This window comes from Neofelis nebulosa, chromosome 17 (genome assembly GCF_028018385.1).
Source record: "Neofelis nebulosa isolate mNeoNeb1 chromosome 17, mNeoNeb1.pri, whole genome shotgun sequence".
NCBI classification, from domain to species: domain Eukaryota; kingdom Metazoa; phylum Chordata; class Mammalia; order Carnivora; family Felidae; genus Neofelis; species Neofelis nebulosa.
Genome location: NC_080798.1, coordinates 13462969 through 13477575, shown reverse-complemented (window position 1 = coordinate 13477575; position 14607 = coordinate 13462969). Strand labels below are relative to the sequence as shown.

The 14607-nt window shown below is 57.3% G+C and overlaps 2 protein-coding genes and 1 long non-coding RNA gene across 3 annotated transcripts in view; 2 read left to right on the top strand and 1 right to left on the bottom strand.

Annotated features, from left to right (window-relative positions):
• The window catches only part of POU2F2 (POU class 2 homeobox 2), a 79053-nt gene that overhangs the window by 19845 nt on the left and 44601 nt on the right, over positions 1–14607 (top strand). The window lies entirely within an intron of this gene.
• Positions 780–5739, bottom strand: LOC131499175 (uncharacterized). Its single transcript, XR_009255754.1, has 2 exons — positions 5365–5739; positions 780–2492 (listed from the first exon to the last, which is right to left on the bottom strand). It is a non-coding gene; the product is annotated as an uncharacterized LOC131499175 (long non-coding RNA).
• LOC131500170 (acanthoscurrin-2-like) lies at positions 7045–14473 on the top strand. The gene is made up of 4 exons (XM_058708943.1): positions 7045–7072; positions 7740–7877; positions 10315–10812; positions 14427–14473. Exons 1-4 carry the CDS (start codon positions 7045–7047, stop codon positions 14471–14473), a joined length of 711 nt encoding a protein of 236 aa, XP_058564926.1.

Here is a 14607-nt window from a genome sequence, read left to right as displayed (position 1 = left end):
GAATCTCCTCGGGATGGCTGATCCTTATGCTTAGGGGGGGTACTTGATTGGGGGGAAACCCCTGAAGTCTTATTTGTTGCCAACCCTGACAAATTTAAAAATGGTGAGGGTTGGATAATGCTTGGGCTATTTGTTGGCTTTTCACTAGAAACTAGAGAAAAATGTACAACAGGGGGTGTTTAGCTGATGGAGTCTGTGCACTAGCCCTGAAGGCTGCTGCCAATATATCTGAGTGGTCCATGGGGAAAGTTCATCCCCCCCCCCGCCCCCACCAGACGTGTTTGAAGGAGGCCACACTCTCTTCGGTATATCATTTTGTTACAAAACAACAACTACATCAAACATTGCCCCCACCCCCACTATCCTTTATAGCCGCACTTGGAAGGTGAGTGATTCCACTCCAGTATCTGGAGGCCTCCTCGGCGCCCAGACCCCCTCCAGCCCTGGAGGTGCTGTCTGCCTCTGTGCGCACGCGGCTCCCTTCCCTCCCCTCCCCTCCACTCTCTTGGGCCCTTCCCTCCACTCTTGCTTGAGTTCACTCCTCAGCCTAGCTCGGCTCTCCGGCTCTCCCTCTCTGTGTAAGGCTCCCTGACCCCTCACTAAGGCTGCATTGCCCCCTACCCCGCTCCTCCTTCCTGAGCACCATTACCATGTCTGATCACATATTTTGTGTGTAGTGTCTCCCCCCATTAGCTGTCTGCACCCAGTCCCTGGCACAGTGTCAATGTTCAGTAAGGATTTGTTGAATGAATGAATAAAGAAATGAACACATGGACACATAAACCCAAATCCATCCATTTATTCCTTCTGCTAACATTTCTGGGGGGTTTCTAGTGTGCCAGGCCTTGTGTCTCAGTCTGGTGACACAGAGGGGAGGCAGACCTGTGTGGCCTCTGAGGGGCCCCAGATTGGTGGGAAGACAGGCATACGGACCCACTACCCTGAACTCACAGGTCTGCAAGGTGCTGGGGTCAGGAGGGAGTGGCATATGATTGACTTGCCTGGGGTGGGGGGGCGGGCTCAGGCAGTCTTTGAGAGGAGGAGGTGGTGAGGGGTTTCCTGCAGGGTTAGGAGAAGCCAAGGCTAAGTTACTGTTCAAGTGGGTGGGTCACTACTGGGGACCATGGATGCTGGCCTGGCCTCAGAGTCCCCATGGACAGCTACTGTCCGCTGGACATCCAAGGCCCTCCCAGTGCTGGGCAAGAGCAGGTGGTGTTCCCACTTCGTCTCTCCCTCCCCTGTGTCCTTCCACAAAATGACTTGGTGGCCTTTGGTGTGGATGAGGCCCTGGAGTCCCACAGGTGGCATTCCCAGGGTACCCGCACACCCTGAGGGAGAGAGTCTGCCTCAGAAGCAGGAGCTCAGCTGTGGGTGAGAGGATTCCATTGCTGGCTCTGGTGAGGGGCCTTGGAGAGAACCCAAGGCTGCTTCAGAGGCAGGGACATGGAGCCATAAGGCAGTCCCTTCCTCCCGTGGGTGAGAGTATGGGTGTGGCAGCAGAAGGGTCCAGAAGTGGAAATGCAGGTCTGAGTGGCACTGTGGGTGTTCTGCAGATCAGAACCAAGGAGTCAGTATATGGGGTTGGGGACTTGCTTGGATGCCCCAAGCCCAGTTAGCCACCTTTATGTTGCACCTGGGGCTAGCACTTTGGCTACCGGAATAGGGCATGTGCTGTTACAGACGGGCCTTGGGGTCTGGGTCAGGTGGCTGGGCCAGAAAGCAGCTTCAGCGGGGGGCAGCTCCTTGCCTGTGGGTGGGCCCCACAGGGGTGGTCCATAGGGCGAGTCTGTGTGAGGCTGCAGGCTGGAGGCAGTCCTTACCGGGTGTGGAGTCGGATTCGGATTCGAGGTGCTGTTTGCCATTGTGGGATGCTCCGAGGTGTCAGGAGATCACTCCTTCCCTTTGGCTGGCACTGGCTGGGTGGAGATAGCTGTCACCCACCCAGGACTGGGAGCGTCTGTCAGCCACGGGGTGGGACCCAAATACAGACGTGGAGGAAGTGCAAATGGCTTTCCTCTCTCGGCAGCTTCAGGGACTGCTGGATCCCTGGCCTCGCAGTCCCAGAGCAAGTGAAGGCTGAAGTGCCCATTGTCCTGGCGGGCATGCAGCCCCAGGGGTGGCGGGTAGGCACTTGGCCCTAACTCCAAGTAGAGAGCTGGTAGACAGAGGTCAGGCCACAGAGTCTGACCCTAGGTCATTTTAGCAACGTTTCTTGGAAGTCAATATGTACACTTCCAGCCCACCCCCGGTATTGTCCAGCTTACGTTGTCTCTGCTTCTGGTTTCCTTCCTTTCCTCTTCCCCATCCTGGGGCTCCACCCCTGTCCCTTTCTTTTTTCCTTTGCTTGGTTTCATCCGGGTCTTGGCTTCTCCATTCCACCCCACGCCCTCCTTGTTCTGAGCCTGGATCTGTTTCCAGTCTTGCAAGTAGAGTTTGTATGGGTCCACGTCTAGCTTTCTGTCTCCAGGAGAGAGCCACATGGAGATGTGGACCTGGTGGGGATAAGGACGAGGGGGGAGGGGGGAGGAAGAGAGGAGGGAAAAAGGTGCTTGAGGGAGAAATAAGTAAGGAGGTATCCCTCTCTTGCCCTTGGCCCGCTGCTCCAGGACAGCTTCTCAGGCCCCCTGTACAGCCATCTGCCCTTCTCTGGGGACATGTGTGGACAGGAGGGCCAGAGGAGTCATCTGAGAAAGGGAGAGATGAACTCGGGGAGACTCAGGGAGCACCCGCAAGAGAGAAATGCCTGGAGAGGGGGAGCAGCTGAGAAGAGCAGACAAAGAGACAGGGAGATAGCAAAAAGTCAGCGGGGAGAGCAGGCAAGGGGCTCAGGGATAGTCAGAAAGAGTGTGTATGTGAGAGTGTGAGAATGAGCTGGTGGAGGTGAGGGCCATGGGCCTGGGGGGCGTGACAGGGGCGGGGTGCACCCACACCTGGGGTCTGCAGCCCCACCCCTCAACAGGCTGCTGTGGGGCAGAGTATAAGGAACTTGTGCTTGGCGAAGGCCCCTGGTGTGTGCTCCTGTGTGTGGAGGGAGAGGCGGCAGGGACTGTGGGAAGAGGGAGATACTGCTCCCACCTGCCCTGTGATCAGGAGCCCAGTCTGCTCCCACCCCTCCCTGCTGCTGTCAGGAGACCATTCCTGTCTGTCCATCCTGTTCCCTCCCTGCCTTGGCTCACAGGGGCCTGGCGGACTGTGGGCCGCTAGGGCTTAGGCACCCCTGACTTCTGACCGGGGGTGGGGTGGGGCGGGAAGAAAGCCAGTGTGTGTGTGTGTGTGTGTGTGTGTGTGTACGCATGCGTGTGTGTATACCCACGCACATGAGTGCACAGAAAGAGAAACTGCTTTGGATTGAGCCCCCCTTAGCCCCTCTCTAGCTTTGCTGCCTCAGTGTTTTCTACGTTCCCAACTTCCTTCCACCTCCAGCTTCGAGGTCTCTCCCCAGCTGTCTCTGCCTTTCTGTCTTGCTCTCCCTGTCTGTCTTGTCTTTCTGTTTCCCTCTGTGAATCGTTCCCATCCCCCCAACTCCTCAGTCCTCCGCATATCTGGCCCCCATCCTCGCTTTATCTGCATGCCTCCGTCACTGTGCCTTCCATGCTCTCTGTCTGCCTGGCCCCTGTGTCTGTGTGTCTCTCCATTGCACGGTTGCCCTTCCTCTGCTCCTTTTCTCTGCCGCTTCCTCCTGTGTCTGGGTCTCTTCCAGTCTCTTTCATCCTGTGTCTCTCTCGTCCCTGTCTCTCCAGGTCTCTGGCTGTCCATCCCTGCCTCTGTGTGTGTGTCTCTCCCTCCCCCTCCCTCCCCCCTTTTTTCTGTTTCTAACACCCACACTCACATCCTACCTCAGGAGTAATTGCTTTTGTCTGGGTTGGACTGGACTTGTGGTGGGGGGGAGGGCGGGGGGAGCGGGTGGCGCTGGGGGGGTTGGGAGGGACGGAGGTCGCTTGGTGGAGTTGAGGTGGCGTCCACTAAAGCAGGGGGTGCTGAGGAGCAGAGGTCCGGCGCCCAAGGGGGAAGGGGGAGGGGGCCGTGGGCCCGTCCTGGCAAAGCGATCTGGGGCCTCTGGCAGGGAAGAGAAGGAGGCCCTCACATTTGGATTTGGAGGCGATGTAGCTGATGTAGCCACAGCTATAAAACGGGCCAGCCGGCCCCGCAGTGGCAAAGCTCTGCCGCCTGGCCACCCTCCCCCACTCAGAGACCCCCTCCCCGCCCCTGCCAACACTGTCAGATGCACCAAGTCACCATGACACACGCAGGACACACCCAGAGCTTCCATCCCACTCGTGGAAATACACTTGGCCCTCGGCACACAGGGACACGTGGCATCACGTAGACACGCAGAAAACACACTGGCTCTCTGACAGAAAGAAAGGAGCTCCCCCACACACAGACGCAACCACACAGACAACCGCGCACAGACGCAGGCATAGAGTCCGCACACACGGACACACGGGGGCTCGTTGCATACTCCCCAGATTCTCACAGACTCACGCCCGCCCAGACACACTCAGGCGGCAGCTCGCACACGCGGGTTTCCTGGAATGCAAGAACACACAGCCACCATGTCACCTGGGGACGGAAGGTCACCGAGGTGCTGCTGGGGATACACGCACACTCCCCCGAGGGTCAGGCAGATCTGCATACACACGTGTGGGGATGCCCAGAGTAGGGGAGATACTCATGAAAGCGCGCGCGCGTGCACACACACACACACACACACAGGGCTGCCGAGGCCCCGGGGATACACCCACAGATTCATGGTCACACGGATGTGACTCAGTAGCTGAGACATTCGGGGACACAGTCCTGGAGTTCCACAGCAGAGCTCAGGGACTCAAAGACACACGGCCGCCCAGGTGCACGGGAACACACGCACACACTATACGTACAGCAGCTAGACAGCACAGCGCTGCCCTGGAACCCCTGTCCGAAGCCTCACAATCCCCCCCGCACTTCCCCCGCCACACACACGTGCAGGCCAGGCCCTGGGGCGAGGCCAAGGCAGCTTCTGCCGACAGAGACCCAAGGATGGGGCAGCCAGGGGCTCTGTGGATGGGCAGCAGGCTGCCTGGGGGTTGCCCCACTGTTCTGGGCATCCATTCACCTTACCTTACTCCAGCACCAACCCAGGACTTCCCCCACTCTGTGGGCTCAGGACAATGTCTCCCCAGCACCCCCAGGTACCCTCTGTCCATCTCCCAGAGGTCCATCCCTCTCATACCCTCAAAGGGCCCCATCTCCCCGAGCTGCTCCCAACTGAGGGGATGCCTGCTTTCTTCCAGGAGGACTGTCCCTTAATTGATCCCAGCCCCCTTACCTGCCAGTGTGACCCCCGTCCCCATCTGCTTCCCTGCCCATTCCCATACTCACCCCCTCTCTTGGCTGTCCAAGCTTTCAGCCTCCCTAAGCTCTCCTGCTGTAGGGGGGTGGTTGGCAGGATGGGGTGGGGGCTTGGCCCCTCAGAGGTGTGGGTAAGGGGGCCATGGGGGCGGGGGACCTGGGTGCGGCTCTGAGAAAGGGAAGCAAGGCAAGCAGGGAGAGAGGGAGAGGCAGAGGCAGGCAGGCAGCCAGCCGGCTTTATATCCCTGCCGTATTGATCCACCATGTCACAGCCCCGGTCGATAGCCAGCCGAGAAAGAGAGGGAGAGAAGGGAGGGGAGGTTTGGGGGAGGGCAGCGGGACCCCTCTAGTCCTCGGCCCATCTGGGGCCTCCTTGGCAGGCTGTGGGGCCACGTTCCAGCCAGCCCACCCCCCCCAAAAAGAGGCCCACCTTATCCTCCCCCCACGTCCTCTTGGCTGCGGCCCTCTCCCTGAGAGCCAGCTTCATGGAAGAATTGAAGCACAAATTTCCCCATTTCGTTCTGCCTCTGGCATCTCTTCATCTCTTGTGGGCACAGGGTTTGGGGGGCTGTGTGGAGGGATAGGCCGGGGAGGCTCAAAATTGTTTACTGCCTTGGCTCCCCTCTGCCCTCCACAGTTGGGCTGGGCAGGTGGGAGGCTCTGAGGCAGTGTTGGGTGGGGTTAGGGATGGACGGGAGTGTGAATCTTCCTTTGCTATGTGTTGGTGGGCAGGAGAAAGAACCTCGCTGAGCGTCCTCGTCCCCAGCCATCGATAGCCAGGTGCTTGGGAAGGCCCAGTCCACATTACTTTCCTGCCCTTTCTGACTTGATGTTTCACCTTGAAGCTGTACCAGGCCAGGGCTAGAAACACACCATATTTAGAATTTCTTTTCCTGGTCCCCCTTTTTCTCAGAGGAGAGAGAAGACTCAGCTTCTCCCTCTTCTCAACCTCCTCTTCCCTCTTCCCTCTCTTCCCTTCCCTTAGAACTTTTTACCGCCTGCCCCCCTACCTAAGCCTCCCAAGCGCTGGGCAGGGAAGGCAGGGATGTCTCCTTAGGTAGGAGCAGAGAAAAGGGTGAGGCTCCAGACAACACTGAGAACCCTCCATCCTTGATCCCAGCTCTGACTCCGTCTCCCCTCTCTGGGCCTCAGTTTCCCCCCTAGCCCCATCTAACCCTGCCCGAGCTCAAAGGTTTTGTGTGGCTCTGGGATCTGCAGGGATTAGTACAGATGGGAGGCAGGGCCATGCAGAGGGTGAGACCAAGGCCAGAGGGGTGCCTGCTGCCCCTCCCTCAGCTGGGGCTGCCTGGGTCCCAGGTGCGGGGGACCCCCCCCAGCCCCCAACTCCCGGGGGCTCCGGTTCTTTGTCTGTCCAGATCCTCCTCCCTTCCCAGCCCAGCCCAGCCTCCCAGAGAGGTTGAGGAATCACCTTAGCCTTGACCCGAGGGGGAGGGCAGAGGAGTGGCAGGCGAGCCCCACCCCCGCCTCCTGCCCATGGCCATCCCCACAGTCCTTCTCTCCCTGCTTCCCTGAGTACCAGGCCGCCCCCACCCAGCATAGGGATGGCTGTTCCCTTTGTTAGGAAGGGGGAGGGGAAAGAGCTGAGCTGAGGGGACGTGGCCTGACCCCCGACCTCTCCCCTTCCCTCCTCCCATCTGGGTCCCCAGGGGCTCAGAGCCCCCTTGACGGACAGTTCTGACCATCAGCCAAATGGCTCTGGGAGTGAGCAGGGGGCCAGGTAGGGGGGAGGGGAGGAAGGTCTGGCCAGGGCCCTGGGCCCATCAGAGAGGGGGCTATTTTATGGGTGGAGGGAGGCCCTTAGGATGAGTGGCCGGGGAGATAGGCACCCACAGGGGCAGGCTCTGGGGGGAGACTGATTGAACAAGGGGATGTGGAGGCAAAGAGGGGCTCAGCCCAGAGCCAGTAGCTCTGGACACCCTGTGGGTAGGGGTCTGGCCTGGGCAGGCGCCCCCACCCCACCCTCAACCGGCCTTCGGCATTGGGAGTACAGCGAGTTTAAAAAAAAAAAAAAATTAAAAGAAAAAAAATAACAGGAGCAGGAGAAGCTGGGGGAAAAATATATAAGAAAAAATATAATAAGAACTAAGCGGTGGCTGCAGGAGAGAGAAAGGGCAGGAGGCGGGGAGGGGGGCGCAGGGGGGAGGGCAGCTCGGGCCCTGGTCGCTGCGGAGGCCCGGCCGCCGGCCTCTGCGCTGAGCCCTCCGCGTCCCCCCTGCCGGCCCCCTCCAGCCCCGATCGATCCAGTTTCTTGGCAATAAAGCATTTTTATTGTCAGCTGCCCTGAATGCCAAATGTGAGCCTGGTCCTGCTCCCCCCTCAACCCGCTTCCTCACCACCCCTCCCCCAGCCCTCCTCCACCCCCTCCCCGCCACCCCCCACTGCAGAACCAGCATCGTCCATCACCAAGACCCCCTCCTCTTCCTCCTCATCCGTGTCAGCCGCAGTCCAGTACATCCTCAATAATCCACCAGGCCCCCTCCCCATCAAGGCTGCTAACCCCAAACCTTCAGGGGAGCAGAAAGGTGGGCTGTGGACGAGTCATCTGGGGGGCCACGGGGATGGACAGGACGGTGTCAGGGTGGGCAGGCAGGGAGATGATGGCCACAGGTTGAGGGAGATGTGGGCAGAAGTCAGGAGAGCTGGAGCCGGCCCCCAGAGCAGGGGATAAGAACAGGTGGGGGAAGGCAGGCTCCTGCCCCTGGGGCTGGCTGGTTGCGTTCAGGGGCCTGCACCCACCCCTTTCACACTGTCTGGGGACCAGGGGAAGGGATAGTGTGGAATTGGACACCCCTCCCACACCAGCTCCTCAAGGGCTGGGGACAATGACCCCTCCTCCACAGGACTTCCCCACAGGGGTGTTGGGGGAAGCAGTTTACAGAGGCCCTGGGAGCCCCACCCGGCTTGCTCTTGCTCCCCCCAATTCTGTTCTCTCTTTCTCTTTGTCTCTCTTTCTTTGCATCTTTCTGTCTCTGTCTCTGTATTATTCGTGACTCTCTCCTCCCTCCAGGGATGTAAGAACCCCCACACCCTTCTCTGTTCTACCTGCAGAGTCCCCAGTTATTCTTTTCCTGCCACACGCTTTTTCTCTGCCCACTCACTACACACTTTTCCCTCTGACCTCTCCTACCCTGCCTGCCCCCACATCGCTCCTCTCCTTGCAGTCTTTCTTGGTTTCTCCCCGCTCCCTCAGCGTGAAAATAAACAGAGGCCCAGGCCCTTAGAACATCAGCAGGAAGTGCAGAGAGATCTCAAGCCCCTCTTCTCTTCTCCCGGGGGCCTCAGTGCCTGGAGTTAGAACGAGTCTGCACCTGCTGAACCAGAGCAGGAGAACTGGGGATTGGGTCCCCCAGATGTGCCACGTGACTTTGCTCCTGTCACCTGCCTGCCCTGAACCTCTGTTTTCCCCGTCCTGTGGGTGACCTGTGGGTGCCTGGAGTTCTCTCAGGCTCCTGGGGAGGCAGCTAGGCAGGGTTCTGCTGCAGAGCCTGGTCATAACCCTGTCCAGGTGTCCTACGATGCAGCCTCAATGCCGCAGGCCCGCCCTCTCACCTTCTCCTGGAGACCCAGAAGGGGAAGCTGGGGAAAGCCCGAGATGCCAAGACTTTCCCTCTGGTCCTGCCAGGGCAGGTGGTGCTTTAGGGGGTGGTGTCGGGCATGGGTTCCTGACCCCAGGTAACGCTTCCAGCATCAGCCCTGGAGGGCGAGGACAGCGTCACTTGTCCCTAGCTCAGCGTCTGCCATGAGCAAGGGGTTCAAGAGGTCTCTGTGGATGGGTAAGCAAACAAGGAAGTGAGGAGGAGCCTGTGTAATGGTGGGGCATGCCGGAGGAGAAAGAGAGAGGGGCCGCTGAGGTGGGGGGGGGGGGCTGGGGGCGGGGCTGGGGGCAGAGCAGGGAGGAGCAGAGGGATTTGGACATCTCTGGGTTGCACCGACGGGGAGTGGACAGGTAGGGGGGCACTCGCGAGAGGGAGGATTCCAGGATGAACCCCAGTCTCCTTTCCAAGCCGCCATCCTTCACCTAGAACTCAGCGACCCCCCAGTCACCAAGCCCCTACACTAGTGCCGCATTCCCATTTCCTCCTGTCAGGCCCCGCAGCTCCCTGGCTTGTGAAGGGGAGTGAAGAGCTGTGTGTCTGTGATCCCGCTGGCACGTGGAAAGAGGCAGTGTGTGTTAAAAATGTGGTGTATAGGGGCGCCTGGGTGGCGCAGTCGGTTAAGTGTCCGACTTCAGCCAGGTCACGATCTCGCGGTCCGTGAGTTCGAGCCCCGCGTCAGGCTCTGGGCTGATGGCTCGGAGCCTGGAGCCTGTTTCCGATTCTGTGTCTCCCTCTCTCTCTGCCCCTCCCCTGTTCATGCTCTGTCTCTCTCTGTCCCAAAAATAAATTAAAAACGTTGAAAAAAAAATTTTTTTTAAAAAAATAAAAATGTGGTGTATATACACACATGTACCTCCCCACACGCCATGTGCTTGCTTATGCCTAAAACGTTCCTACTTTTCACCATCATGAAATGTTTTGTCCTATCTTCAGATAATAATTTTCTTTTTTTTAAAATGTTTTATTTATTTTTGAGAGAGAGAGAGAGAGAGACAGAGAGAGAGAGAGAGAGAGAGAGAGAGAGACAGAGACAGAGCATGGGCAGGGGAGGGGCAGAGAGAGAGGGAGACACAGAATCTGAAGCAGGCTCCAGGCTCTGAACTGTCAGCACAGAGCCCTATGTGGGGCTCGAGCCCACAAACCGTGAGATCATGACCTGAGCTGAAGTCAGACGCCTAAATGACTGAGCCACTCAGGTGCCCCAATTTTCTAATTAGTAAAAGGCCTTCCTAACAGAAGAGCGAAAGATTTCTGTGGGCTGTGTGGGGGAAGGGCCCCACCTGAGTTGGGGCTGGGCTGGACCCTGGGATAGAGACGAGGTTGGCAGGTGACTGAGATGTATGGGATACTGGTGGAGGTCCAGGAGACCTGGGAGGAGGCGAGGGGTCTGGAGACCTGGGAGGAGGCGAGGGGTCAGGAGACCTGGGAGGAGGCGAGGGGTCAGGAGACCTGGGAGGAGGCGAGGGGTCTGGAGACCTGGGAGGAGGCGAGGGGTCAGGAGACCTGGGAGGAGGCGAGGGGTCTGGAGACCTGGGAGGAGGCGAGGGGTCAGGAGACCTGGGAGGAGGCGAGGGGTCTGGAGACCTGGGAGGAGGCGAGGGGTCAGGAGACCTGGGAGGAGGCGAGGGGTCAGGAGACCTGGGAGGAGGCGAGGGGTCTGGAGACCTGGGAGGAGGCGAGGGGTCAGGAGACCTGGGAGGAGGCGAGGGGTCTGGAGACCTGGGAGGAGGCGAGGGGTCAGGAGACCTGGGAGGAGGCGAGGGGTCAGGAGACCTGGGAGGAGGCGAGGGGTCTGGAGACCTGGGAGGAGGCGAGGGGTCTGGAGACCTGGGAGGAGGCGAGAGGTCAGGAGACCTGGAAGGTGAGGGGTCTGGAAGCAGAAGCTGGAGAGACGGGCAGGAGATGGAGGAACCTTATTGGTGGCTATTTCACATGCTCCCTGGCTGCTTGAGGACAATCCCCCCAGATTGTCACCTTTATGGAGTGCAGGACACGTCAAGACTTCCCACTGCCCGCCTTGACAGCTGAGCGCAGACCTGGGAGTCCCAGTCCATTTGGCTTCAGGTGCCCCTCCTTTGAGAGGTCCCCTCTGATCAACCTTCTCTCCACTGCCCTCTCATCATCCCCCAAACCTTGCCCCCAAGACTTTGCTCATGCTGTTCCCTCCTGTGCAAGAGTAACGGTCCTAACAGCTGCTCCTGACAGCTTACTTTGTGCTAAGCTCTCGACCTGCAGGCTCTGGCTGAACTCCCAACCGTTGGTGAGCATGGTCATCATTCTCACTTTGCAGATGGAGCACGGAGGCTTAGGGAAGGGAAGTGGCTTGCCCAAGGTCACTAGCCAGTGAGACAGCCATTCAGGTCCAAACAACTCTCGTTGCCCGCCCCCCCCGCTTTTTTTCACTGATCCAACTGGTTAAATATTTGTCCAGAGCCCCACTGCAAGAGGTCAAGTTCTGCTGGAGATTCATGGGAAACATGACTGCCTCCATGTGCTGGGTTCAAATCCTAACTCTTCCACAGACTTACTGTGACACCATGAGCAGGTAGCTTCCCCTTTCTGAGTCTCGGTTTCTCCTCTGGCTCACAGCCACCACCTCCTAGAAGTCAGTGAACGAGGAAATGTAAAATGTCTGGCAGATAAGGCTGCTTGACAAATGGCTGTGCCCTTCTCTCTCACTCTTCCCTGAATGTTGCTCAGCCTCTAGGTTCTAGCTCTTCTGAACTTTTATATTTGAAGAACATTTCTTTCCAGAGGACTTTCAAGATTCATTGCCTGTTTGGATCTTCCACTACCCTGTAAGGAAGGAATTATTATCTTGATTTTGTAGAAGTGGAGACTGAGGCTCAGAAGACTCAAGTCCTGCCTCAGCTGCTCGGCCCCATAAAGGATCCGTTTAATTGACACATTCCACACCTCTGCTGGGCCCTTGCCATGTGCCAGGCCCTGTGTTGGGCACTGGAGATAGAGCAGTAAACAGAACTGGTGCAGTCTACTTTTGTGGAGTCGACAAACCAGAGTGGATGTGGATCTTTATGTGTAAATATCAATTAAATAAGCAAAATCAGAAATTGTGATAAGTTACTCCAAAGAAGAGACAGTTTATAGGGAGTCAACAGCATCTGGGCAAGACATTTAAGTGGAACCTTGAAAGAGGAATAGGACTTAATTAGACAAAGAGTCTTCTAGGCAGAGGGAATAGCACATGCAAAGGGCCTGGGGTTGCAAAGAGTTTGATTTGAGGAACAGAGAGGAGGCAGTGTGGCTTGGAGCAGAGTAGGTAAAGGGGAGAGTGGTAGGGGAAGAGATGAGAGGTGTGGACAGGAGTCGGATCACACAGGACTTCACAGCCTGGGTTAAGGGGTTTGGGTTATTTCTCTAAAGCAGGGACGCCCCTGAAGTCTTAAGCAAGGGAGTGACAGCCTGATTAAGTTTTAGAAAGACCCTCCTGGGGGGCGCCTGGGTGGCTCAGTCGGTTGAGCGACTGACTTCGGCTCAGGTCATGACCTCACAGTTTGTAAGTTCGAGCCCCGTGTTGGGCTCTGTGCTGACAGCTCAGAGCCTGGAGCCTGCTCCAGATTTGAGCGACTGACTTCGGCTCAGGTCATGACCTCACAGTTTGTAAGTTCGAGCCCCGTGTTGGGCTCTGTGCTGACAGCTCAGAGCCTGGAGCCTGCTCCAGATTCTGTGTCTCCCTCTGTCTCTGCCCCTCCCCACACATGCGCGCATGCGCTCTCTCTCTGTCTCAGAAATAAAAAACATTAAAAAAAAAAAAACAAAACCAAAGAAAGACCCTCTTGGGGTGCCAGGGCGAGAGGAGACTATGAGGGTCAGGCATAGCAACACAGAGCCCTGCAGGGAGGAGGCAGGAGGTGGCACCCAGCCTGGGGGTGTAGAGGAATCAGAGGGAGCTTTGGGGATGGTGCTCATATGGAGGCTCCGAGCCAATCCAAGGTCACACGGCTGGTCAGGAAGAGGGTCTGACCCCGCACATACCCAAGCCTTTCCTGTCACCGTGCTACTTTTTCTCTAGGAGCTCAGGGGAAGCCTCTGGGAGGCAGAATCCTGCCTTGTATCTATTTCATGTTTTCTACACGAACCTCAAAGTGCCTGGTGTTTTTGGTACAGAGGAGAAGTTCACTGCCAGACAGAGGTTCTGCATGGAGGTAACTGAGGGTCCTTCCTTAGGATACTCCACGGAGGAGGTGAGCTCTGAGCCAGGTGGTGCAGGGGGCGAGTCGGTCCGAAGGTGTTTGCTCTCCTCGCGGCTGGCCTTGCTGTGTGAACTTGGAGAAAGAACCGGGGCCCCGGGGACGCTGTTCAGGGTGCATCCCCGTGTTGCCGTGACTCAAGGGAGGCAACCGACACGGAAGCTCTTAGCGAATTGCTCCTATTGGCAGGAGGCCATAACCGGGACAGGGATGGGAGGCATGTGATGTCTCAGACAGCAAGTCCAGGCCCAAGCCCAGTGTTTTCTGCCAAGCCAAAGGGAAGAAGCGAGTAAGGGTGTGGGGAGAGTTAGAGCAGCAGGATGGCAACATGGGCTTTGGAGTCCAATTGCCTGGATGCCGACCCTGGTTCCATCTGTGTCAGCCCGGGCAAATGATTCAACCTTGCTCAGCATCAGTTTCTTCATGTGTAAAATGGGCATATTGGCAGTAATTCTCTTGTAGAACCACTCAGTGAGAATATTCAATAAGAAAATGCATGGGAAGTGTTTGTAGCCAGCGGGTGCAGGGTACCTCCTATAACTGTCTAAAGCTGAACTCTGGATTCCTTGTCCCTGAGCTCCTCTAGAAACCTGTCCCATCTCAATAAATGGTTGTCACACCAAAAACCTACACATCTCCCTTGATCCTTCACTTTCCTTCAAATGTCCAGAGAGCTCAGTTTGTTTCCACGGTGGCAGGGACTGTCTCATACGATGTGGGCCAACCTGGTTCCCTCAAGTTAAACGCCTCCGAATAAATGTTTGTGGAGCAGCTCCTGCAGACAAGGCCCCTCTGTGGATGCTGCTCAGAGGCCACACAGCTCCGAGAGGGGCTCAGAGAGGTTGGGTGGCTTGCTTGAAATCACACAGCAAGGACTCGGCAAGCTCCATAGAGGCGGAGAGGGGCCCAGGGCACTTCTAATTTTTGAGCTTCCCAGTACTCTGAGAATAAAGGAACACCAAAGTGCAGTTAGAGACTCGTGCTCTCAGCAGCAGCAACAACAAAATGCCAAGTGACTAATATTTGCAAGGTCATTTATTAAATTATTTGATTTAGTAAAACAAGATTCATAGTGTCCCACAGGCGGTGTGGTTTGCCAGTAGCACTCAACTGGAAAGTTAAAAATGGGAATCTTGTTCAATGAGGCCCTTCATGAATGTGATACCTGGTGCAAATGCCACCCCTGCCCTTGCGTCACTGCACCTGCCACGGGGACCTTACCACTATGTGACTCCGAACTTGACGCCTTTTCTGCTGTGTTCAGTTGCTTTTGCAGAAATGCGGGAGGTCCAGGACCTTGTGGTCTTCTGACAGGAGAAACCCGCACAGCAGCACACCCAGTGGGAAGGAGAGCCAGGCTCTGGAATCACCCTGCCCCTTCCTGGTCTGAGCAAGTCCTTGCCCACTCTGACCCACTTCAGGGTGCTCCTCTGGAAAGAGGGGAA